Genomic DNA, 25,000 nt, shown 5'->3' with positions numbered 1-25,000 from the left:
TCAGTCAGTACTGAAAGGTGTGAGTTTGAATTATAGATTGTTCACATGTCATAAAATCTTAAAAATAATAGAACTAAAAACAACAAGACCATATACACAAATACTGAGCCAATTCATCAATATGAAGTATTTTTTATGCCACACTCTGTTAATTTGAAACAATATATAAAGGTCTTCAGCCATACAAGTACAAACTTGATTTTAAATTTCACTCCGTAAGCTTCAATATCTATTGTCATTGTGTTTCAAAAACAAAATTTTACTCCGTAAGCCTCAATATCCACACACATAAATTCTCCTGACTAATCTACATCCACTGTCTTATATTTCTAGTTGGGAATTTTGTAAAAGGTAAAAACTCCCCTATGGTGATCATTTTATCAATTCTCAATACCTTTTCTCTTGATTACATATTGACATTGTATTCCTCATGCGCATAACGCGCGATGCAGTCCGCGCATGGAACGGCACCAAAGAAAAACACATGATGCATGGATACGTATTACCATGAGGAAGCTATCAGGAGCCTTCGATAATTTTAATCCAGTTATCCCTGAGCTGGCTCACAGGAGCCTTCGACTTCAATAAAGTGAGTAATAAGTCGAGGAATTCCCATGAATAACTCCTTGGAAAAAAATTCGCCCTGAATGGATATGATGCCGGAACACGCATCCCCGTAAACCCTTTGCTTCGTCAATAAGGATCTTCATATTTAATCGACTTTTTGCTGCTTTCAGTGCCTGGCACTTGTGATTTTGAGAGTGGTCTGTGTGGGTACACACACGATGCAAATGCCGAGTTTGAATGGACAAACAACACAGGGTCTACCAGAACTCCACATACAGGACCTCAAGGCGATCATTCCAATGGAAAAGGTAGCGTATTGCTGCTGTTGACTGCAAATCTCACAAAACCGACACTGAAGAAACGAGGACGAATGAGAGATTGTGAGACTAGTGTTTAATGCCTCGAATTTGGTGCAGAGTGAACCTTGATCGACTCGGGTTGTCACAGAATTTGTAGGATTTACTTCAGTGTCAAACATCTTCAACATCTGAACTATCACAGAAATAGTAGTTGCGAAGTAATAATAATGGCTGTTATGATGATGATTAAATAATAATAATAATAATAATAATAATAATAATAATAATAATAAATAGTCCGTTTTATTTAAAGTCGCAGGGTTACATATTTAAGAACAATCACGCTATCAATTTTGTAAATTATAAAGCTTTTAAGCATGCAAAATGGTATAGGCCCGAGGGCAATTAGGAATTAATTATTTCTCGTGTATTTTCAAAGTTTTCAAAAAAGTTGAAGTTTATGACCAGCCTTAAACCGTCATTGTTTCCAATTAGAGTTTCTCGTTCCTGATCAACCTTTTTGTTTGCAGCACAATAGTATTTTAATAAAAAATTCTAGTGTTCAAAGCTTTCGAAGTCCCCCACAATAAAGCGGATGCAATCTGCTGGGTCGGTCATAGGAGCGTGATGCGAATTGCGTTTTGCAAAATCACCTAACAAAAACAAGACGAGGAAAGGACTTCAAAGAAATAAATGTTCCAATCTATTGATGCAGAAAACGAAGTAAGACTTATGAAATGGAAGGAGGGATATGTTTTACATTTAGTCCAGTTCGTTTAACAGCTGTTCTTCTTGTTCAATCAGGATCATACATGTTCATCGAAACATCGTACCCGCGCTTAAACCGTGATGCCGCCCGACTGATTAGTCCCCAGATCTCTACCACCGATGGAAACTGCCTCAGTTTCTTCTTTCACATGAAAGGACTCAACATCCGGGAACTCGCAGTGTATTTCCAGTCCAAGAGTGGTTCTAGAACTGTTGTATGGCGTGTACAGGGCGACCAAGGAGATGCATGGCAACCTGCTGTTGTCCCTTTAAGATTTCCTCAACATTCCTTCATCAAGGTGATGACAGCGGAGGTCTTTAAGATCTAATTTGAAACGATTTTCTCAGCGAGGATTATTGAGAAACCCAACTTAACAACATCTAAATCCCCTTTAAGGAGACGTCCAGGAGCCCATGACTAGGAGCCTATAACTCCAATACTAGGTCTATGTAACGGCATTTTCACAGATCAAGCTATTTTTAGACGAGTTCTCAAATACGATTTGGCTTGCACGAGTGCCAATCCTCATTCCCATGTGGATTAATTTCTCATGCAAGACTTGTGATTGGCTGGAAAGGTCCGGTTTCGCGGGAAAATCAAACTATAAATAACGTGGTCTGTGAAAACGCCGTTTCATAGATGCAATGAAGTTGTAAGCTCCTAGTCATGGGCTCCTGGACGTCAAAATAGCTAGGCTTCAGGCTTCTTGAAAAAAAATAACTGTTTGAGTGTTGAGCAAATCCTTAAATCTTAAGCATTGGGTATAAGGAGAATGTGTGAAGTGAATTTTCTCGGCAAAAGATCGTTAAGGCCCGGGCAAACGCCTTCAACCTTCGCTTCAACATCCGGTCCGACTCGATTTTGTTGAATGATGTTAAACGATGTTAAACAAATGTTGTCTGCTGGGGTGAGCAGACGGTTTCAACACATCAACATTTGATTCAACAAAGAATCACAAGAGGCCTGGTATTCAGTCCCAGACTGCAGCCGCGGTTGTTAGTATGGATACATACATGGCTACGTCATTGAGGGACCGATTAGTGCACATGCGTATACCCAATACCCAATATTCGCAAAAATATCGATTTAACATTTAACGGATTTTGAAGCGGAAATTGAAGCCGCTTGCCCGGGCCTGAAAAGGCTCGTTTAAACGGTTTCATCATTTGCTACAACATGCATTCAATACTTTGTTGAACCAAATGTTCGGTGCGTTCAACATATCCTCTACCTCTGAAATGACTATTATCGACAATTCGTGATTTTCCCGGGAATGACTGTTATCGTCATGTTAGCATTACTCTGTCCCAGGACTTGTGGTAGCAGATGAAAAAAAAAAAAAGAAAAATTACATCGCTAGAAGGGATTTGAACCCGGAGCTCCCAATGTGAAGGAACTGTAGCTGTTTTTATCCACTTAACAACTAAAGATCAACTGGCTGACAATTGCACCGATTATTTAGCAAATCTAATCAGTACACACAAAATCATTGCTGAATAGTGGTTAAGTCTAGTACTTGATTTTAAAATGGTTAGCTTTCTCTTAAGGTTTGGTAACCGACATTTTCTCCTTTTTAAACTTGTTTCTTAGCCGGTGATAAGACACGTTTACAGCAGCATTCGGAAGAAAAAATATATTAATATCTTTTAAAAAAGTGTTTTGACAGTTAGCGATACAGTACTCTATAGCTAGTGGTTAAGTGAAAGGGTTATTAATCGAACATTCCCAGGTTCGAGTCCAGCGAGTTTAGGCATTGGGGATAGATATTCATTTCCCATAATCCTTATCAAGCGCTAAGCGTCCTAAATTGATGATAATAGTCAATTTAGACAAACTTAGGAATTGTCGATAATAGTCATTTCAGAGGTAGAGGATGGGTTGGTGCGTTTGAACAGGTCGTCCAACATTGTTGAAAGCGTAAAAAATGTTGAAAGCCTGTTGAAAGGGTGTTGAATCAAGTTTGAATCGGTTTAAACTTTCATTTAACAACGATTCAACCTTTTTTTGTTCTCGAAAATGTTTGAACACTCTGTTCAACAATTGTCGAACACACGCATGCTCACATCAGGGCGCAAAAATCAATGTGGTGTAGTTTATCTGGACGAGAGAGACTGGTTTCTAGTTCTTAGTTCCTCGCAATCAAATAGACCATATTCGTATTCTCGGTATTGGACTGGAACTAGCTTGCAATGGAGGCTAATGCAGGGAATATATTAGAAATTATTTGCATTTGAAAAGATTCCCCCGCATTAGCCTCCATTGCAAGCTACAATGTTCCAGTCCAATACCGAGAATACGAATATGGTCTAGTTCACGAAAGTGTTGGTGTTGTTTTTTTTGTTGGCGCAATGTTGGAACCGTTTGAACGGCGTCCGCACAACTTTGTTTTTGCATCCAACATTTGCCCAACATCCGTTCAACTTTTTGTTGACAAATGTTGGTCAGTCAAATGTTGAAACCGTTTAAAACGGGCCTCTAGACTTATACCAAAAAAAAAGTTGCAAAGAAGCCGAATTTACCAGGCACCTTTGTCTTCTTCTCTACAGTTCAAGTTCCTTCGAGGACAACAACAAATTGAAGGGGCACTGGTCCCTTGAAATAACTAAGAATCTAAGCGAGTCAGAGAGCAAGGCTAAATGGTAAAAGCATTCCATTGGCGAATCGGGGGCATACTAACGAACAACACACAAGCAGAAAACAAGCGTATTATACATGGAGCAAAACCTAACAGAACGGGCGCAGAAAAGATTGTCAGCATTCCTTTATTACGTCTTCCTAACTGAAGTTTCTTTTGAAAGAAAAATAGTATAAGAATGGAGGATTTTGACGGAATTCCAAACTCTAGGTCTCTTAAGGACGTTCGCGCCAATTGTTTCTGCGCATCCTTACTGCGCACGCAAATCCACACGCCACGTCATACACGAGCGCGCGCGCTAAGTAATAAAATGAGAAAATGGTAGGGCAAAAGGCCATTGCTATAGCTTTGCCTGGATTTAACGGTCTTGGACGTTCGGTGACCCCAATTTTTCTTGCCAGAAACGGATTTTATTTACAATTATCTCCACGTTGTCCAAAAATGAACAAAAAATCAATGTGGAAAGTTTAAAAAATTTCAAGATTTCTGCTCACGGGACATAAAATCCTGCCATCTTGCGGCGGCAAGGCGCATGAAACTGTGGTCGCTAAATGCGAACTTGATCTTTAAGGAACCTCACCAGTTGACTAAATTCACTTAATAAGTCAACTTAAACAATATTTGGCAGAGAAGATTTCACTTCAAAGATTTAATTGCAATATATTTGGGTTTACAGACACTGGTCTTATTCGCTAACGAAGCCCGATTTTGTCACATTTTGGGTGTTTTTCCGGGCATGTTCTCTCCAAAACGAAGTCGGTGACCCCCCTTTTTTTTTACACTTCTGACATAACTAACTCATCATCTTACAGTGGTAAAAGTTTCAGAAAAAAATCAATGTTGAAAAATTTTCGCGCGAACGTCCTTAAATCCCGAATGTTGAATTTTCCATAATTCGTTTTTGCTCTCGGAAGATAATATGACTGTCTAACTTGTAGAGTTATAGTTGTTATAGTTATCATTTTGTGTTTGGTTATTCGAAACAAAAAATGAATCAAATACAGGAGGTAATGACTGTTTATGAAATTTAGACAAAAATAGCCACATGAAATTTCACAAGACTATGGAGTTTTGCTGAGAAACCGCCACATGTCCGGGACTCGGCGACTCTCACGTATTCTTCACTTATTATACTGATTACGTTTGTCTAACGAATCTAAACGTTTGAACTTTGTTTTAGTGGTTGGTGATCAATTTTTCATCATTTCGAAAATGAATAAAACAAGTTGTTTTAAATCTAGACATTTCATCAATATCTATATAATAAACAGAACATTACATGGCCGCTTGGGGATACGAATTTTATCTTCTCGTGCTGAAAGTATCTCTCACTCGTTCGCTTCGCTCACTCGTGAGAGTTGCTTTCAGCACTCGAAGATAAAATTCGTATCCCCGCTCGGCCATGTAATATCCTCTATATAACACACTGGAATTGTTTGACTAGGGGGCGCCTAAATATTATATATACAAACAGTCTCAGCATATAAGTGCCTTTTGCACGCACTAATCATATCTTTAGAGAACTTGATTGTTCGCAAAGCCTCGTTAAAAACAATAGGCCTTTAGCATGTCCATGACACGTGACCTTATCAATCATAAAAGATGGTCGTGGTACAAAATATATGCCAGAAATGGAAAGAGCGTGATAAAATTAGTTATAAGGTCAATTTTGAGGCCACTGACACTTACGGGATAGATTTTATACAGTGACTTTAATGCTTAAAACATTAACTGAGATTATATGGTCCAGGAAAGCAGCTGCTGGAATTCCAGCACACAATTCTTTTACATTTTTCAAACTTTCAAAGTGCTCTAAAATCACGCACTTAAACGTCAGGTACCTCAAAATTGACATTCTTTCTAATTTCATCTCGCTCTTTCCACTTTCTGGCACCTATTTTGTACCTCGACCACTTTTTATGATTGACAAGGTTACTTGACATGGTCATGCAACGGGCCTCTTCGTACAAAAGTGCGTCAGCACATCCATAAAGAAGTCATTAAAATTCGCGAAATAACGTTGTTACAAACGAGAACTGAATAGCTTTGAAAGTGATGATCTTCGGAGAATGCAGAGTAATTAAAGTGTTGAATGGTTGGGCTGGCGAAGACTAACTAATATCATTGAATTGACTTTACAAACAGGTGGTATTTGAAGGAGTTGCTGGTACAGGATTCATGGGCGATATTGCCCTAGATGACGTTTTGGTATTCCAGCAAAGCAACTGCCCATTGAAACCAAGCTCTGCAAAGCCTTTCACACCAACACCGACACCAGTACCCACCCATCCAAGTAAGTAATTTATTTTTCATCTTTGCTCCGTTACAACGAAGGTCACGAGAACTAGTGATACAACAACGGGAGTTGCGCGAACTGGTGATACAACATTCGCTTCCGTTAGAGGTGAACTTCGTTGCTTAGTTGCAAAATGCTCTGATATGACTTTATTATCATTAAACCCTTCACATCCTTAGTTTACATCGCGAGGATCACTGCTCGTGATCTATGCATCTCTTACGGGATCAGTAATACCAGCTCGCAGTTTATCAGCATTAAAGTGGCTTGATAACTCAGTGAGTTGGTCGGTTGGTGAGGCTCCAGCTCTTGGCTAAGTAGCCTGACTTCTGGCTGTTATACAAAATTGTGGGCTCATTCACACAGAAACCCTTCAATCTAATCCTGCCAAGCCGACCACATGCTGAAAGGTCAGACCACAACACCGGGAACTCTGTACCCTACTCTTTTCGAATAGTGTGTGGGATCTTTAACTTCCCACAGAGTTAATGAATAAGGGCTGTGAGACGAGACCTCCGGCTTATCGTCCCTATCAGGGTTGACTTGAAAGCCTACTTAATCATTTGCAGACTGGATGTAGTTACAAAGGCAGCACAAGGGTAGCACAGTGTGTGCAGCGTAAATGGTTCATTTACGAGTTCGACGGGTGATAAAGCCTGACTTATTACATCAATCTCCCTTGCATCCTGTTGGCCATTCATGACCAACCTATGATTAAACTACCAAGTTCTACCTTATGTAATTCTTAAACGGGACTCGAACCCGTGACCAACCCCTAAGATGACTTGAGAGCTCGGTCAGCGTTATTTGGGATAGACGAGAAGGACATTTCCTCCTTCATTTCACTTACAAGACGTTAATTCTATACTTTTTCGTCAATTTAATTTGAAAAAGCACGCTATTCAGTTCCGATTATTTTAACGAACATGAAGGTCGAGAAGGTAAAACCTGGACGACAAGCGACATTTGTTTCATTCAGCTCATTGCTAACCAGTAGACCATCGAAGCAAGACGATGAACAAGTGCGAGTTTTCATAATATTTAAGGACGGTGCCTACTAATTCAAAGGTATTTTTGCTCCGATTTGTGATCATGCAGGAAATGTAGATCTTAACAAGTGCTATTGAAATCCAAAAAGAAAATTGGGGGTAACCACGCATTTTTCAAAGATAATTCATTAACAATATTCGTAAAAAGCTTTAAAATACAAAGCAATGTATGGCGTTCTTTCTCAAATTGAAACTCAGTTATCTCTAAAGAAGGCATGGTTACCCCCAATTATCTTGTTGGATACCAAGAGTACTTACGAAGATCTACTTTATCTGCATAGTTTTAAACCGCGCAAAAATATCCCTGCATTAGTAAGCATCCGAGTATCTGGAGATGCGCAGAACGTATGCGCAATAACAATAGTAGGCACCGTCCTTAAATAGATACCCATCACCAAAATTGAAAGCTAACCGGTTTAAAATGGGTGTTAGACTTAAGTAATTGTAGAGCAGCCCTATCCGGAATGGGTGCTTTGAAAAAACACTGTTGAAGTTATCAGCGCTATACGAAATTCATGAATCCGGTGCATGGGAAGAAGATTAAGTTGGTGACCTTCTCGTCTATGCATGTCGTGTAATTGTCGCGAGATGTCCAATGTCCTTCTCGTCTATCCCTTACAGATGTTTTGCACGGCAGCCATGTTGCATGGCAGGAACAATGGATTTTCATTGTTCCTGCCATGCAACATGGCTGCCGTGCAAAACCTCTATAGCATTAACCTGTGAGAGCTCAGATATCGATTACTGAAAAACACAAGTTCCAGATCCAAATAAAGACAATTTTTGGCCTGTATTAGATTATTCAAAATATGCGTAAATCATACCCCCAGGGTAAAGAGCTGGGCGGCAGTAACACAGCAACGAGCCAAGTACTAAAACCTTACGTTCACAGCCAATTTGGTTTTTAATTCTATAGTCGTTCCATTTTGTGGGAAAAAGCCACAAGCACGCATCGTTGGTGGTACCACGGCAATCCCTAACTCTTGGCCATGGCAAGCCATGCTGCTGTATACTACTGATACTGGGAGTGGAGAGTGGATTCAGTACTGCGGAGGATCCCTGATAACCCCAGAGTGGGTATTGACGGCTGCTCATTGTGTAAACGACATAAGGCCAGAAGACTACGACAAAAACATGGTTAGGTAATGGCACGTTTTATTGGAACATCAAAATCAGTTAAATGCCTTATCAATTAGCAAGTCAATTTATCAGGCAAGGCAATTAGTCAATTAACCCAACAAAATATATCGCTCTGCCATGTCGTTCTTTCATACGCCCTTATTTTTTTCTTAGACGAGTAAAGCCATGGATTAACTGCTTCTAAGACTGATTCAAACGAGTACAAACTCATAAAAAGTAGATTGAAGTTTAAAAGCCGTACAGAACTCAGAACTCTTCATTATGATATGAGGTGCCAACAAACTAAGAAAAGTTGCTTTAGGCACACTGAATCTGTTGAACTTATTTTTATAGGATGGGTGCTCACTATACAAACTACTCAAGTAAATTTGGCACTGAGCAGGACTTTGGCATCAAAAAGATATATTTTCACAGCGAGTTTAACAGCCTCGCTATGTACAACTTTGACATCGCCCTTATTCGCTTGTCCCGCCCAGCGCAATTAACGAAAGGAGTTGGCCTAGTGTGTCTTCCTGATGACAACATTAGCTTTCCACCCGGATCTGAGTGCTGGATAACGGGATGGGGAACACTGAGTCCAGGGGGGCATGCACCAGATGAGTTACAGCAGGCCAAGGTTCCACTGGTTTCTAACAAGGAATGCACCAAGAATGGGTCCTACGATGCGTACATGATCACACCTGAGATGCTCTGTGCTGGCTTTCCAAAGGGAGGCACAGATGCCTGTCAGGGGGATTCAGGGGGGCCACTGGTTTGCCAAAACAATGGCAAGTGGTACATTTTGGGGGATACCAGCTGGGGCTACAGCTGCGCAGAACCAAACTACTATGGCATTTACGGACGAGTGGAGGTTTTGAAGGCATGGGTTTTCCACATAATGGCTTACTCCTAACTCCTAAAAAATTGGCTTTTCGTTTTATTGAAAATACTCTACCGTTTAACAAGAAAAGGAACTGTTATGAGTTGAGTGTAGTTCCTGTAGTGAGATCTGTGATTTTAAGGTATTAAAAATCGCTCAAACACGTGTTATCTGTGTGAAGAAGTTTTTCAAAGAGGTAGGTAACTATGATATTTATATGCAATAACGATTGATCTTTCCTAAAGCACTAATACTGAATAAGGGACGGTGCGAACTTGACAACTCAAAACAAATCTTGATTTTCGACTATTCGAAGAAAAGATCAGGCCCCACACGGTCGCTGCAGACAAGGGAACCCAACGAGCAAATTAAGCCAATATTTAAGCCTTTGAGAGACCTTTCTAGGCTCCTTGTAAAGTATAAAGACTGTCCAGAGAGATGTTTTTAGCACCTTGAAGAATTTGATCTGTTCGGATATCTTAGCTGAAAATTGAAGTGTCCGAAAATTTTAGGGAATGAAATCTTCATTTCACAAATTACTAGCTGAACGTTACCTTCCAGGGAACCATTTGCTCATTGCTAGGTGACCTTTTTATATAAGTGCCAAAAATTGCAAAAATATCCGTTCCGAAAACGTAAGGTGCTACTTTTCCCTGTTTCCTAATCTTTTAGGTGATGCAAAGAAATATATAGCTGTTTGCAAGGTAAAATCGAACAGTTTGACACTCCCGAACACATATTTCACCGAAGATTATCGTTGGGTGCCCCTGTGCAGAGTAGAGAGCCATCAAACCAAAACCACATGTGACCGTCACTGAAATCCAAAACGCTGGAGTCACATTTATAGGTCAAAGCCACAGTGATCTCAACAGATGAGTACGCTACCATGAAGGGTAACATAATGAGACGATTTAAGATCTTCCTGTAAATACCAATCTCACAAGCTTTATTTTTCTCTGGAGGATTAGAATTAATTCCAAAAGCAAGGGAGGAAATCGGTCCGCTTTAGTCATTCAGTTCCAAATCACCTTAAGTATCAGACAACACCTTCATTGAATAGAACTTACAAGTTGAAGACCAACTTAAATTAATGTTATTACAATTTTAATACATCCTTTGCCCGAAACAGCTGACAGCATGGCCCTTTTTGAATGCCGGCGACGAGCAGCAAACAATACGCGTACGTCCCGGCACTGAAAGCAATGCTGCCTTGGTTGTAACATGAAAATGAGTGATGTAGGATGACCTAACCGGTAATAAGAAACTAAATACACAAGATGAGACTCTCATAAATACATTTATTTAGGAAGAACAACTCTCTCTCTCTCCTCGCAATGGCCATCTCACGATGTACCTGTTGAATGCTAAATACATCAAATACTACCGAACACGCTTTATGAAAAAATTGTGTTACCATAACTAATCAAGCAAAAACGTCTCGTACTTTCGTCTCAACTGCTTTCCAACTGTTTCCTTTTTCTCTAAAAAAAGTGTGAGAACCTGTTTAGAAATCATGCATTCGCGCATGTGTCGATCCACGACGCGCACTCGCGTGGAAAACAACAACTGGAACAACATAACCACGTAAAAAGTTAGTTTGGAAGCTAAGATTGGAACAAACATCAGATTTACCTTTCCATCACTGATATTAGCTATCATTGAACAACTTGTCTTCTATTTTTGCCACGGCTGAAGATAATCACCGTCCTTAAACAAAAATAATCCCGCACCATAACAGAAATCCTTGTTATAAAGAATTTCATAAAGATCTTGAAACAGGCTCACACCATTTTCAGTAGGCCTTTTTTGGAAACTGAATTACTCTGAGTGCAAAAAAGAAAAATAAAATTAACAAATTCCTTCGCTAGTCTGCGAATGGCCCGATCATAATGCATGAATATATAAAAAAGGAACAACACATACGTGATGTCCTCTGCTGTTCTAGCGGCAGGGGTGCCAATAGATAATTAAAAGTTTCCGAAGTAACCATTGTGCTGGACAAAAAATTAAGTAAACACGCAAGGAATGGGACACCTTGGTGATGTCCACAAAGACTTTAGGTCAATCGCCTCGAAATATGCAACGATCTATAAATACAACTAACTCGGCTTTGACGTTCCCGTTATTAAGTAATCTGATGAAAGACTTCCACATGACAAGAACCTCGCACCCTCTGCAAAGTTACGTTTAGCAATGCTGGGAAACAAAGGATAAAAATGTATGGAATAACAAACGAGGGAAGCTGAGACAAAGTGCGTACCCGCTGGTAGACTTCTGTTTCGCTTAAAGTTTTTTTTAAAAATGGCATTAAAGCGAATTAAAATTCAACATGTTTGCGAAACTTCGTTTTTCACGCAAATTGCAAGACGCGCTCTATCTTTTCTCCACTTCTGTGGGCTCTTTGAGGGATAGAAATTCATCTGAACAGCTGCTCAAAGTAGTATTGCACGTATATCACGGATCATAGGTTTGAATGTAATAAAATATTCATAATCACACACTGTGCTATAGCGTGCTTTAATAACTGACGGCAGCTGGCTTTTCGTTCTGTCCGTCTCAGAAATTCCAACATTTGCAGTGCAATAAATCGACAAAATTAACAGTGACATCGCCGTATCGCGCGTACAAGTTGCATGTAACGTACAATCATCAGTAATCACAACGTTTTGGTTACTGAGTCACTGATGATATCGATATCCCAGCAGCAATAAGTCAGATTACAATGAATTAAGTAAAAAATTGGAAGAGAAATGATCTACCATAATTTTAACAGTACCAAAGAAGGTGAGATAAACGTCAAATGTGGCAGACAATTCACAAATCATGGAAGGGTGTAATAGACGTAAACCGGACTATATACTCGGGATGAGTTACGCTCATATTGCTGCAACTAAAACTGGAAAATCGATTGCTTACGTTAGATTCCAGCCCCACGCTTCAGTTGCACAATGTAACAAAAGAGAATACGATGTTTAACTGGAGGGTGGAAGTAACACTGCTTTTGAGAGTATGCAAAGACAATTACGAAAAGGAATTTATCTGAAACGTCATTTCCAACGATACAACAGGAGATGCCAGTTTTACCTATAAGCCTTCTGGACAAAGCATTTAGAGCTTTCTTGGCCAAGGAGGTCAGATCCGACCTCTGGATCAGTATTCGGGGTTCGGAAATTAATTCCTATGCGCCTGTTTGGGGTTAAAGTTGTCAGTGCTCTGAGAAACACTGATCTTTCATCAATGGCCACAGATTCACTTCCACTACTCTTTGTGGATGACCAAGCAATCGCCTCCTTCCGCCTAGCCGGGTTTATTAACAATGTTACTTTTTTGTATCTTTGCTGTCTATCAAGGCATAATCCCATTAAATCTGTAACTTCTTGTACAAAAGTTCTCTCTTTCATCCCTCCAATCATGATTTCACTTGAGTTTATTGGTTTCCGCAAACAATGGACAGCTGCCATTTCGCTTAATGTTTCTCTGCATTCATTTTGAGGTGCATTCCTCTCATTTAAATGGTTGCACAAAGTTTTGTTGGGTATTATGTTTCTGGATTGCTTAGGTTGGGTTGTAGTCCCCTCTCAAAGTACAAGTTCGAACCTTTAAGCATCCGGCTTTCCTTTTAAACGATTAGACCTTCTGATTTTCGAAAACAAGAAATTAAAACCTTGAACTAGTTGTGACTATTGCAAAGGAACAGCATACAGCTTAAAATATCGGTATCAAATTACTACTTGTTAACTCCGGGCATCATAAATGAATACATGCGTAGAAAGACTACAAATACTGTACAAACAAATAACCGACGCTTCTTGAGGGCTTTCTCCTTTTTGCGATGGTTCACGCCGCAGCTGCCCCGATTTCAGGTGCAAACACAAGCACAAAACAAGTGTAACGGAAAATGCAATAAATCAGACTCAAATAAGGATTAACATTGTTTATAGTGTTTACTCTTTCAATGTATTTTTATGGCGGATTTCATCTCTCAAACCGTCTGTATTAACAAAGGACTGTCACCCTGAAACAATACCATACGAATATGTTTTAATCCCACACTTATTTTAAGTTTCCTGTCGATTTGAAGATCTGATTAGCTATCCTTGAAAAAAAAAAAAAAACGGTTTGAAATTCTCCTAAGAGTGACTGTCTTGACACTTAATATCAGCTCTTAAACACTATACATGCAATCCATGTAATATTGTCTCAGGGCCTCTCTCTGACTCCCTGCACTTAGCGAGACTCTCGAAAATATAATCTGGGAAGTAAGGTAAGCCATTGATCTTCCCTTCTTACCTTAAATGCAAAAACCACCCTTCAGGTAATGTATGGAACGAGTTGTCAGCGACAAGAGAGACAAGACCACGTTGCTGTATTAGGTCATGTTAAGTCATTTACATTCTACCAAGAGTCCAATTAATGCCGTCTGTTAGTTGGGGTGGAGATACAAATAGAAACTATTCATTCAAGATTGAAAATTAAATATGAGGAACTGGCTCGGTCCACACTTCATTCATTTATATAGCTGTTGTAAGTTGTAGCCGTGAAATGAAAAGTGCTTCTGCCTGACTCAGTGGAAGTTGGGAAGAAGTCTCTTTTTTTTTTTTTTTGTTCTTAGAGAACAAAACGTTTACTGCTTTTTAAGGCCTTATTGCGTGATCAACCCCTGTATTTACAAGTCGGTATATCAATGGACTTAGTTAGGCAGGTGTGCCTCTGAGAGTTGTTGTCGGATATAAGCTCCTTTCTGCATCTCCTTTGAACCGTAAAGCCAATTTAAATGTCATTTGTGCAAGTTAAGCTTTATAAATGGATGTAAAACCATGGCAAACTTTTTTCTGAAGAGAATTAGCCACATGGATTACCGCATTAGCTAGGATCGCATAATGAAGACGTTTACAAAAAAGATCACAAATTTAAAGTTAGAAAATGCATATCAACTTACAACGCACCCTACCATAGCTGCGTTTTGAATTGAATGATCACATCTAAGGGTTTCATTCACTTATTATTAAAGGAAAAAAACCAAACGAAGGCGAGTAAACTTGTGTATTTTCAACATCAAGTATCCCCGTGTTCTTGGCGAAAATGAAGATGTGATTAACCCTTTTTTTGAAAAAACAACAACAACAAAAGACCAGTTACAAAAGACGCCCTTGGTACAGCAGTCTTAAGATCATGCACTGACTGAGAATAGAAAGCACTATGTGTGCGCAGATATATAGTAAAATGAGTATAAATTTAAGATTCTTGATAACATTTTCGAAAAATCTGTCCTTACCCATTAAACAGAATGTAAAGCCACTCTCAACTGTCACTGCAATTAATTACATCTTAAAAATCTTAAGTGGCAAAGCTTATCAAATCACACCCTATGTGATAAGGACAATGTGTTTATCAGAGTTGGAAGTGACCGATCTGCCGATGCGGCCTTCTTTTAAATAGATACTTTTCTTACTAAGCAATCCGATATCTGTCCAATGGCATTACGAACGTTCGGTTCTTTTTTTTACCGCCAGAAGTTAACCATCGCTGCCCCTTGAAAGAGTTCTCGAACGGATCATCAGGAACACAGAACCAATTACCCTTGAGTTCGACATCGTCGAAAAAGAACTTTTTTTCCCCGATCAACGGAAATAAAAACAATCCTTTATCTTATCATCCTTCATTTGATTTACCAAGCGATCAAACGGAAGTTCATCACACTGACCAAAGCATCCCGCGTGTTATTCGAAAAACAAAGCACACCACAAAAGAGTGAGATCTGCGATAAGATTTCACACTAAATCAAGTACAATGTCAAAACGAGATTTTGGCATGACTGGAAAAAGCACACTCTCGATTACTGGAAGGAAACAACATCTATACTCACAGAGATATCCATACTGATGATAACAAAGTACAATCTGATTCGTCAATAAATAGAATATTTAACACTTCTAACTTTGAGGTAAGTGGCAGTGTAATGAAGAGGGTGAGATCGTTTAGATCAGGGCACACTGGCAAATGCAACGATTTTTCGTCGATGAAACTAGATGCGAGCCACCACTGGTTAATTTAGAATAACCTTCACCAAAGCCACTCTGACAAGCTGTTGAAAGCTGGTGGTTAGCTTAGTTTGTGAAAAAAACAAAAAGAGCGAGAGAGAAACGTTTGGAAGTTCCCCTTAAGTTGCCCCCAAGACACAAGTACTACGGGTAAAAGAGACGACGACCAACCATTGTTTACTGCAAACAAACCGGACAAAGTCACTTGCTGTTTCAAGCTGGTGGATTGCTTTCGAAATAAAAGAATCGTTTTCAAGTTGACCTTCCCCGTGAGAAAGAAAAAAGCAATCGGGAAATTTTGAACGTTCTTTTGACCTGAGCTCGCCGATTAGGATTCTAAAATCGGAAAATATTGAGATGTTCTGATACAACCACGTGGCCATACGGTGAATACAAAACACTCTGTACCTGCGTTATTTTGTTGCGGTGAGACAAACCCCAGCTGGATAGCGGCAGTTCCATGTTTAAAACTAACAAAAGAAGCTCGTTGCCTCAAAGGGAAGAGAATGCAGCGTTTTAGATTATTAAAGGTTTCGCGCTGTTTGTTTTTTATCAGCCTCTTTTGATTTCTCGTACGCCTTTGTTTAATGAAAACTCGACAACCAGATAATTTGGTTGAGTAGGTTTTTGATTACACGTTTTATGTACACAATTTGGGAATAAGGAGAAGAGACCTGTTTCAAGCTATACCTTTGGAAACAAAAACGAAAAAAAATCCGTTTTCACGACTGTTTGGACATCATAATGAAGTGAAACTCTTCGTGAATAAGCTGCATCTACTAGAGTCTTCAATTTTAAGACTAGTTTTAAGCTTGAGCAGCTGTAATAAGAATAAAACAGGTGAACAAATCAGCAAATAGATTTTAATCTGAAAGGTAAGGTTCACATTGCAACCAGGTTGACCATCAGAAATTTGAATGTAGCTTAACACATTGAGTTTTTGATTGTAACTTTTAAAGTCAAATTCAAATTTATTCAAACCATGCAGATTAGCATCAAAGTACGTATGTCGAATATTAATCTGATAACCTTACAATTTCATCCCGTCGAGTTAACATACATATATAATTTAGTAAATTTTCAGCTCCGACTATTGCATTTCTAGCTTTTTGATTGGCTAAAAAACTCCGACTATGAGCCAATAGTCGAAGTTTTACGTCATATGGAAAATAGTGCGCCAAGATGCTCTTTCCGGACGCTTTGTAAAATTGTGGAAATAAAAATCGGTGGCAAAACCCGGTTTGAGAATTTACTAAAACAATTATTCCATTCGCCCTTGTTGGATATGAAGATCGCGCTACGCGCTCGTTGGTTATTTTATCACTTCATATCCAACTCGGGCTCATGGAATAATTGTTATATATATAGAACCAAATACATTTCTGATAGAAACGGCATCAGTCTCTTCTTTCATAGTTCAAGAAGTTCACGAGTCATGACTGGTTGATGATTTTATTTTACTCTAAAGGTCCTTTGTATAAAAGGGGTAGCTTACCCTGTTGTTCTGCTGCATTCGAAGCAAGAAGAACAGGTTAAAGGAGTGTCCGCGGCCAGTACCATGGGTAACCGTTCTTTTTGCCAAGCACACGCAGCGTTTAGAGGGGACAAATGAGCTATTTAAAGTAACTTTTTGAAAGTCTAAAAGTAAGTCTTACAAAAAAGAAATCCTAAAATAGTCACCTATTGTTATTCACAGTGAGCGTAGTAGTGTGATCGAGTTATGCTTCAGCAACATATGGTCATTATAGAAATGGGTTGCAACTTAAAAAAAAAAAAAAAACAGGCGAGGAAAGCGGCATTAAACTTAAACGATGTGCCATGCAGACAGAGTCAAAAGTAATTTCCCTAAGTTCAAGTAATTCCTCAAACATTTTGAAGAGCTCTCTGACTTCAGTTATCTTGTGTGAACTCTTACGTTTTCTTGTGACCTCTTTCAGTTTTAACTAATGATAGCGAAATTCCCCAGGTCACAAAGTCGTTATCTTTAACATTCATCGAAATCAAAGCCCCCATTTTTTTCTATATGTGTTCTATATGTCAACTATCCATAGGGAATACATAGGAAAGTGATTTGGCGATGGTTTCGTACTCACGCCACTGGCAAAAACTGTTAACACCACGTTTCATAAACTTGAGAACGAATGGTCTCATAGCGATTGACTTCTATTGTCTACCCCACACGTGACCAAGTGCTTATCCATCACAGATCTTTGTACGTTAGACGCGGCAGTCTCCGGTGTTCATCGGAGCCAAGAAGTGCAAAAAACGTAATATATCACTTGAAAGAATTGAATAAGGTTATAGTCCCGCGATATTGGAACATATTGTTGTTAAGTCCAACTGGGAAGCTCATGACCTTCTTCGGCGTTAAACAGATGAAATGCAAAGAAGTGCACTGCCAATGTTAACAAGATAATCAAGATTTGCCAAGTAACTGGAAGAAAAAATTCGAAGCCGCGAGGAACGACCTGCGATAGTAAATGCCCATGCATGCTCTTTTTGTACGTATTATGTTGGACGCGCAAAAGAGTATTCCCTTGCTTTTTTGTTACCTTTACTAGTTTCAACAGCAGGTATCTAACGTCCCCAACTAGTGTGTTCATTAAGTTTTTGTTGATGCCCGTCGAGAAGGAATTTATCTCTACAAGTCAGCTGCCATTAGCATCGTTTGTATTAAAATTATGCCATGTGGTTTCCTGGGCGACTACTACTTGAAACACTGATTTATTTCGATCGCCAGTGCTTTGACTTTTGATGCAAAAATCCTGCACTTACCACAAAAAGAAATCGTTCCCCCTATTTTAACAACATAAATCTGCAACAAAATCGTTCAACAGCTGTCGGATAAACGTGGATCATGACGGAAACGCAGGTGGCAACAAAACTAACATTTTCTTGCGCTGAGCGTTCAGAGGGACCTTTTCCATTTAAAGAAAGGTTTGTACAGGGCAAATGTTACTTTGCAGATACGAAAAACGCTGGATTCAACTCCGTTTATGTACTTCTGAAATAGGAGGAAAAGGGAATGATTCTTCGGTTCAGATAAAGTAAAAACTGAAAAATCCAAGAAGACTGAGAGCACAGTGAGAGAAGAGCGAAGCGACGTGTAATAAATTACGACACTACAAGTCTAGATTCATCTTCAATTTTCTTCGAAGGGAAAGTGTAAAATTGCGAGAGAAGAATAGTACTAGGAGAAACAGAAATTTTAAAACATAGTTCTATTCGTTCAGAGAGTTTGATGAGTAGTGAACAGACAAGGAACATTCCATAAAAGTAAACAAAGCCCTGCCGCCATGAAGTAAGGGGGGATATGCCTTGATCTAGCATTGAAAGGCAGAAATCAACAATCTCCGAAATTCAACAAATTTGTTTTCCGATGATTGACTGAGTAGCCCATGTAATATGCAATTCAGGAACAGGATGAATTTACGGTTCTGGCCATGAGGAACAAAAAGGATAGATTAAGAGAATGAAAAGATAGGCTTGCTTAAGTTATGAAATCCTTCCCGAAGAAACAGTCGCACTACCAAAGAGTTTCAACCTTACTCTGATGAAAGAGCGCATTTTCATGTGTCATGTGCTGGTCAATCTTTCCAAACCCGGGGTGGGGGGAAGGGGGAGGGGAAGGGGGAGGGGAGGGAAGACAGAGAGAGAACATCCCACATTAGGAAAAAACAGATTACGAAAAGCAGGAGTGTTTTTAAGCACGTGTTGCTGGTGGGCATGCAGACACAAAAGACACATTTTGCTAGTGCGAGTCGAATGAAATCCCGACTCAACGTTGAACTGGCAAAATAAACAGTGAAATTCCATTGAGAGACCTTCCAAATTCAACGTCCTCTTCTCTACCAAGTTTTTCAACCTAATCTCCTATGTGGCTTAACTAACGGAAGAATAATTCAATGGTATGAAATCAACGAAGTATGTTCCTTTTGAACTGTAAACACAAATTCAATCTGTCTTCACGTGAATTTAATTAAAACAGCTCAGTTCATCTTTAGTCCATGCAGGTAACACTATGAAGACGAAGATTTAATTTTCAACACCACAGCACAATTGTATTGTTCTTTCACAACCACAACAGCTGTTGACACCATCAATAAATTACCTTCTGGCATTTTGTTTTCAATTCTGACGTGAACCAATAAAGACGTTAAGAATTCTTTTAGTTTCGCTTTAATTACCTTTTTTTTATGGAAATCCTAAGTTTGGGGATCGCACTATAGTAATCACAAGATAAATTTACACGAATCAATTTTCTTACCAAAAAAGAAAACTTCCTCACCCTTCAAACAGGTGCACGATAGGGCTAGGCTTTCAAGGAAAACGTTCCACGCAGTTAATGAAGTTGGATTTACAATCTCCCGCTTAAGTGCATGGTATTTAACGCTTTCGAGTAACGAAACAATTGAGGGGGCTCTGAAATTAAACTGAAAAGGAAAGGGATTGGGGATTTGGAGGGTGCTTGAGTTTGTTTAAGATGTTTTGTTAAGTGACAACTCACAATTTATTTTTCACACTGAAGAACAATGGAACAGGTTCATAATACAATCTGAAAATACCACGCTCTTCAAATGCTTCTAAAAGTAGGCAACTGAGACTCCAAAGCCGATATATTGTGAAAGGCAGTAAATCACAAGGTGTTCAGCTTTTAATGCACCAAAGAGATTTGCGGAGTTTCAAAACGTTTAATTAATAACTTACCAGGAACTATAACACGTTAGATACGCTGCCGCAAGCTCTTAGCTTGAATTTCGTCTGAAGCTGATGTATGAAATCGTCCTATGGATCGATATTTTTTTAACTTGAATATACAGTTTTGCATGCGCTTACAATACCGGCCTTGTAAGCCCAAAGGAAAGGGAAAGCTTATCGTTGGCTGCCTTAAAAGCTCGGACATGTGGCGGAAAGCTAGACACTTAAACTAAAACGAGAATGCTCCAGGTACTTGAAGCCAAATTACATTACAAAAAAGATAGCTGAGACTAATGGGTCCAACTAGGTTTTAAGGCTAAATCAACAAAATGCGTGCGGAAATGTTCTTAAAAAATGTCTCGGTTCGGTATTTGATGGGGATATTTTAAATTTCAAAAAATTTTTCAATTACATACGTTTTGAAGGCTGACAAAAACTTGACAGCTGCAATATGGTCTGTCTCTTCATTTTTACATTCCCAGAGGAGCTTTTTTGGCCAAAAAAATTGGTGCATAACCGCGTCACCAAAATTCAGGACATGCTGCAACACCTCTTTCAGTACAAAAGACATTCAAGTGATGTTCAAGAAAATTGCTGGCCACATTTCCTTTGCAAAGACCTCAGTAAAGGAAAACAACAACCCTTGACAAACTTCCTGAATTGAGTGATACGAAAAGGCAATTTAGCCTCTTTTATACAGAGGGCTCTGAATCTAAAATACCCGAAGCCTGTACCGTCTCATAAAATTGATGTTTCTCTGTCGATTTGAATTCGATTTGTTGCCTATTCAAATACCTGAGGAGGAAAGGAACTTTATTTAAGTGTCTAGTCTTGTCGCGCTGTTGGTTTTTAAGGAGAGGGGAAAACCAGAGTACCTGGAGAAAAACCTCTCGGTGCATAGCAGAGAACGAACAAGCTTAACCCAAATACGGCGGCTAGTCTGGGAATCGAACCCGAGCCACATTGGTAGGAGGCGAGTGCTCTCACCACTACGCCAGCCCTGCATCTGGGATGTTAATTTCGTTTAGTGGAGGAAGACTGAGATATCGGAGACAAAGTCTTTCCTCTAAGTGAACGATTAATAGAAATACATTAAGCTGTTTTCGTGTTTCTCGAAATGGTATTGTTTCACTCAGTTGCAAATGATATTTTCTTCTATTATTGCCCTAACTAAGGCCGTTTGAAACGAAGGAAGTGCAACCCACCAGATAAATCTGGGCGCTATCGAAACAAAGTGACTTAACCACCGGATAGGGCTTTCCATCCTTTGAACAACTGAGACAGCGCTGATAATTTCATTTATTGGAGGAAGAAGGTATCGGAGCGAATTCTTCCCGCTAAATTCGGCCGAGACACTTTCTGAATCCACTTCACAAAAGCTGTACATGTCAGTTAGCACTTTACTAACGTTTACACTTTACGGTTTCAAGAACCCACGTTCTTGCAGTATTTAAACGCCTTAAATTGTATGCCAATTTAACTCAATCTTACCTGAGCACTCTTGCACTCCAAACCCTTCCGATGACTATTTTTCAGATTTGAAAAAGTACTTGAACATAGGTTTAACGCATGACTTTTCTGACATATGAAACAATCGTGTTTGTTTAACAAAACGGGAAACATCCAAGTACGTTAATTACAACATTTTTTTTTTTTTTACAAGCAATGCGGCCTTTAACTGTCTCAATGTGACACATTTCTTATTCTTCCCATGTAAACAAAGCACTGGTATAAATAATCGGTAACATTGAAGATAGATGACGTTAAGTTATATTGAAATGGTGACGATCTTTAACAGAAAATACCACCTATTAAACTGAAACTCAAGAAACACGGTAGACAAGACAAACGCTTTCTTTGCTTGACGTTATTTTTCATAGAAGGAATTACAACTGAGAAAAAAAAACATCAAATACAGTGCGGCGAACCAATTCTGGCAAGCAGTGTTTTAATATTTGAAATATTGATTGTAGAAATTTGTTTAACATTGAACGCCTTGCAAGTTAAAAATCCATACGCCCTACACCTGAATTTCTTTATTTTTATGAGTTGATTTGTCATCCGAACCGCGAAAATTTAAATGAAGAGTACAAGTTTGTTTGACAAAATTCAGCATTCCAAAAAAAAAAAAAAAAAAGAAAAAAAAAAACACTGGTAACTCCTCCAAAATACCAAAATACTTAGTTTGTCAATTACACGTTATTCGTAGCAGGTATTTAACAACGATATTAAAAACATTAAATTATCAGGAATAACACAAGAATGAAAGAACATACCTATAAACTAAGCATTGTTTCCCCAGTAATCATTGCTTCACGACTAAAATAAACGGAAAAGAATCCAGCGCCTTTTTAGTGAGAGACTCCAGGAAATTTCGTCTGCAATTTGAAAATTAATTTACAATGAGAAGTGCATGCTGTTTGAAGACATTTTTAGACAATGGATGCGTTTGTTAATGTCAAAAAGTGTCATTTCTTCAGCTCAGAACAAGTCATTCATTGTTTAACTTGACAATGCCTTAATTTATCAACGCGGGATAACCTAAAACTTTCAAGAACATTTGACTGGTGTTGCAAACCTAAGTTACAAAACAAAGAAGTTTGTCCCACCAGTTGACGGAATAAGTGCTTCTATTTTATTTATTGGTTTTTGTTCATTCAGTGCTGTCTAAAAAATTTACGTCACTCTTCCCTGATTAGCGATCAATACTGGCAAGAGTTTCCGTAAAAAAACAACCTTTCATGTCGCAAGCCTCATTGAAATTATGTACGTACTTGACATACAAATTAAAAGTTTATTGAAGTGTGAAAATCCCAATCAAATCTAACCACAAAAGCTATCAAAATCCTTCGACAATTGTGGAGACTTTAAACACTACTGGTTCTTTGCCACAATCTTCAAGTATCGCAATAATTCGGAACTAAAGGGTTGACCTTCGTTTACTTTTTAAAATACACCTCTTACGAAGCAATTATCCTCTCTTGAAGCCAAGAGGCGTTATTTTAATTGCCCAGGCGCAACAAACAGAAACGTATGGAAATTTTTTTGGGAGATAAAATCAAAAAGCTGCCGCATAGTTACTGAAGCGTGTGATATCTCATATACCTGTCAAATAGCACATTGTCGTACGTTATACATAAACATCCCCGAAGAGTACTGAAGCGACGCAATAGACTCTTTTTTTTTGCGATTACAGCACTTGTATTTCACAAACAGATGAAGATAGACACCGAGATAGCGATATTTTGTTTTATAGACAGACCGTTATATGACAGCTATGGGAAAATGTCCGTTGGCTTTCGATTCAAGATGTTTGACATAAACAACTGGTTACGTTTAATGATACGTTGTTAGTCACAAATGTTTTTTTTTTAACCGTCGAAATCAAGTCGTTGAAAAGCAGGTTTCTATTAAACAGGACACGTTGATTAAAAAATTGTTGTTACAACTCCAGTTAAACGGGGCAATTCAGTTTACTCATGGAGATCCTATTGTTAGTGCTTGGCCCTTAAATTTTCAGCGATTCCAAAGCCCTCATGAGTACAAGTTCCAGCGAATTACAAATCTTACCGATAGAAGCGTTTTTAATTAGTTTGCCTTTTTGTAAAATTGCTTATTAATGAATCACTTTAAAAACAGAGACACCAGGCGTTCTGCAGAGACCCGCTGAGCACTAATTGGTATGTAATTTGCAGAGATAAGTAGCATTTTCATACGTATTTGCAAGGTAAACATTGGAAAATTTCTTCTTAAGTACATGGGTGAACTTCAAATTGTCGAATATTCACGTCTTATGAGCTTAATCAAAACCCGCCACTGAAATTATGACAACTTAATTTTTTCGAACTAAAACACATCTCACCCAAACTGTCTCAAACTTTCAAAACCTTTTCTAAATTTTCAGTGCCACGAGCGATTACCAGCTGATCATGATGTAAATAAAACTCCGTCATTGAATCCATCGAGGGGCGTTTGTTCAAGATATAAAAGCGATGGAGAGGGCTAGCCTTTTTTCACGCCTCATTATTTTAGCTGAACATTGCAGTCAAACTCTATATGTACATTTTATCTTCGTTACTACCACAGAGGCCAGGAATGAAGATATATCTCATACTGTGAGAGGGACTTGTTCTGGCTTGAACACGGTCAAGGACGAGAACAATCACTGAAGAAATTCGAACGTTACTAAAGTGGACCACTAGATTGGAACGTTTTCCAGCAAACATGCTGTCAGAGGTCCACTCACGATTTCGACAGATTACCCTTTTTCTGCAAATGTTAAAGCCCAAAACAACTTGCAATTACATAACAGACGAAAGGGCAATACCTATCTTAATTAAGCCCACTGTTAACATGGCTATCTTTACATAACCAAGCAAAATCCTCAACGACATGGTAACTGCAAGATACTGGTTCCGACTTCAGCAGTGATTTCCCTATCAGTGCAAGACTGCTGCAAAAGCTTTAGCGCTACGCCTTGAGGGTGAAGTGAAGCACAATTTAATTGGTGTCAATCTCGAGAATTTTATCACCAAAAAAGCCATATGCCATATGCGGACTGGGAGACAAAGATACTTTTTTTTTTCCAGCCGTATAGAAAAGCCGCGTTTGCAAGCTGGAAATAATAAGAATCTACTATCCTTATCA

The 25,000-nt window shown here is 38.9% G+C and overlaps 1 protein-coding gene and 1 long non-coding RNA gene across 2 annotated transcripts in view; both read left to right on the top strand.

Moving 5' to 3' along the window:
* LOC138006887 (tryptase-like) overlaps positions 1–9,779 on the top strand; it is a 13,589-nt gene extending 3,810 nt beyond the window's left edge. The window contains exons 2-6 of the mRNA XM_068853500.1: positions 738–875; positions 1,671–1,933; positions 6,416–6,563; positions 8,532–8,757; positions 9,089–9,779. Coding sequence (XP_068709601.1) covers positions 738–875; positions 1,671–1,933; positions 6,416–6,563; positions 8,532–8,757; positions 9,089–9,647 — 1,334 coding nt within the window. The 3' untranslated portion in view covers positions 9,648–9,779. The remainder of the gene's footprint in view (positions 1–737; positions 876–1,670; positions 1,934–6,415; positions 6,564–8,531; positions 8,758–9,088) is intronic.
* Positions 9,780–13,153: 3,374 nt separating this feature from the next.
* Positions 13,154–25,000, top strand: part of LOC138006878 (uncharacterized) — a 31,813-nt gene continuing 19,966 nt past the window's right edge. Inside the window, exon 1 of the long non-coding RNA XR_011123952.1 lies at positions 13,154–13,878. This is a non-coding gene — a long non-coding RNA (uncharacterized lncRNA). The remainder of the gene's footprint in view (positions 13,879–25,000) is intronic.

The sequence above is a fragment of the Montipora foliosa genome, chromosome 6 (genome assembly GCF_036669935.1).
Source record: "Montipora foliosa isolate CH-2021 chromosome 6, ASM3666993v2, whole genome shotgun sequence".
Lineage (NCBI taxonomy): Eukaryota > Metazoa > Cnidaria > Anthozoa > Scleractinia > Acroporidae > Montipora > Montipora foliosa.
This window is presented reverse-complemented; position numbering and strand designations above follow the sequence as displayed.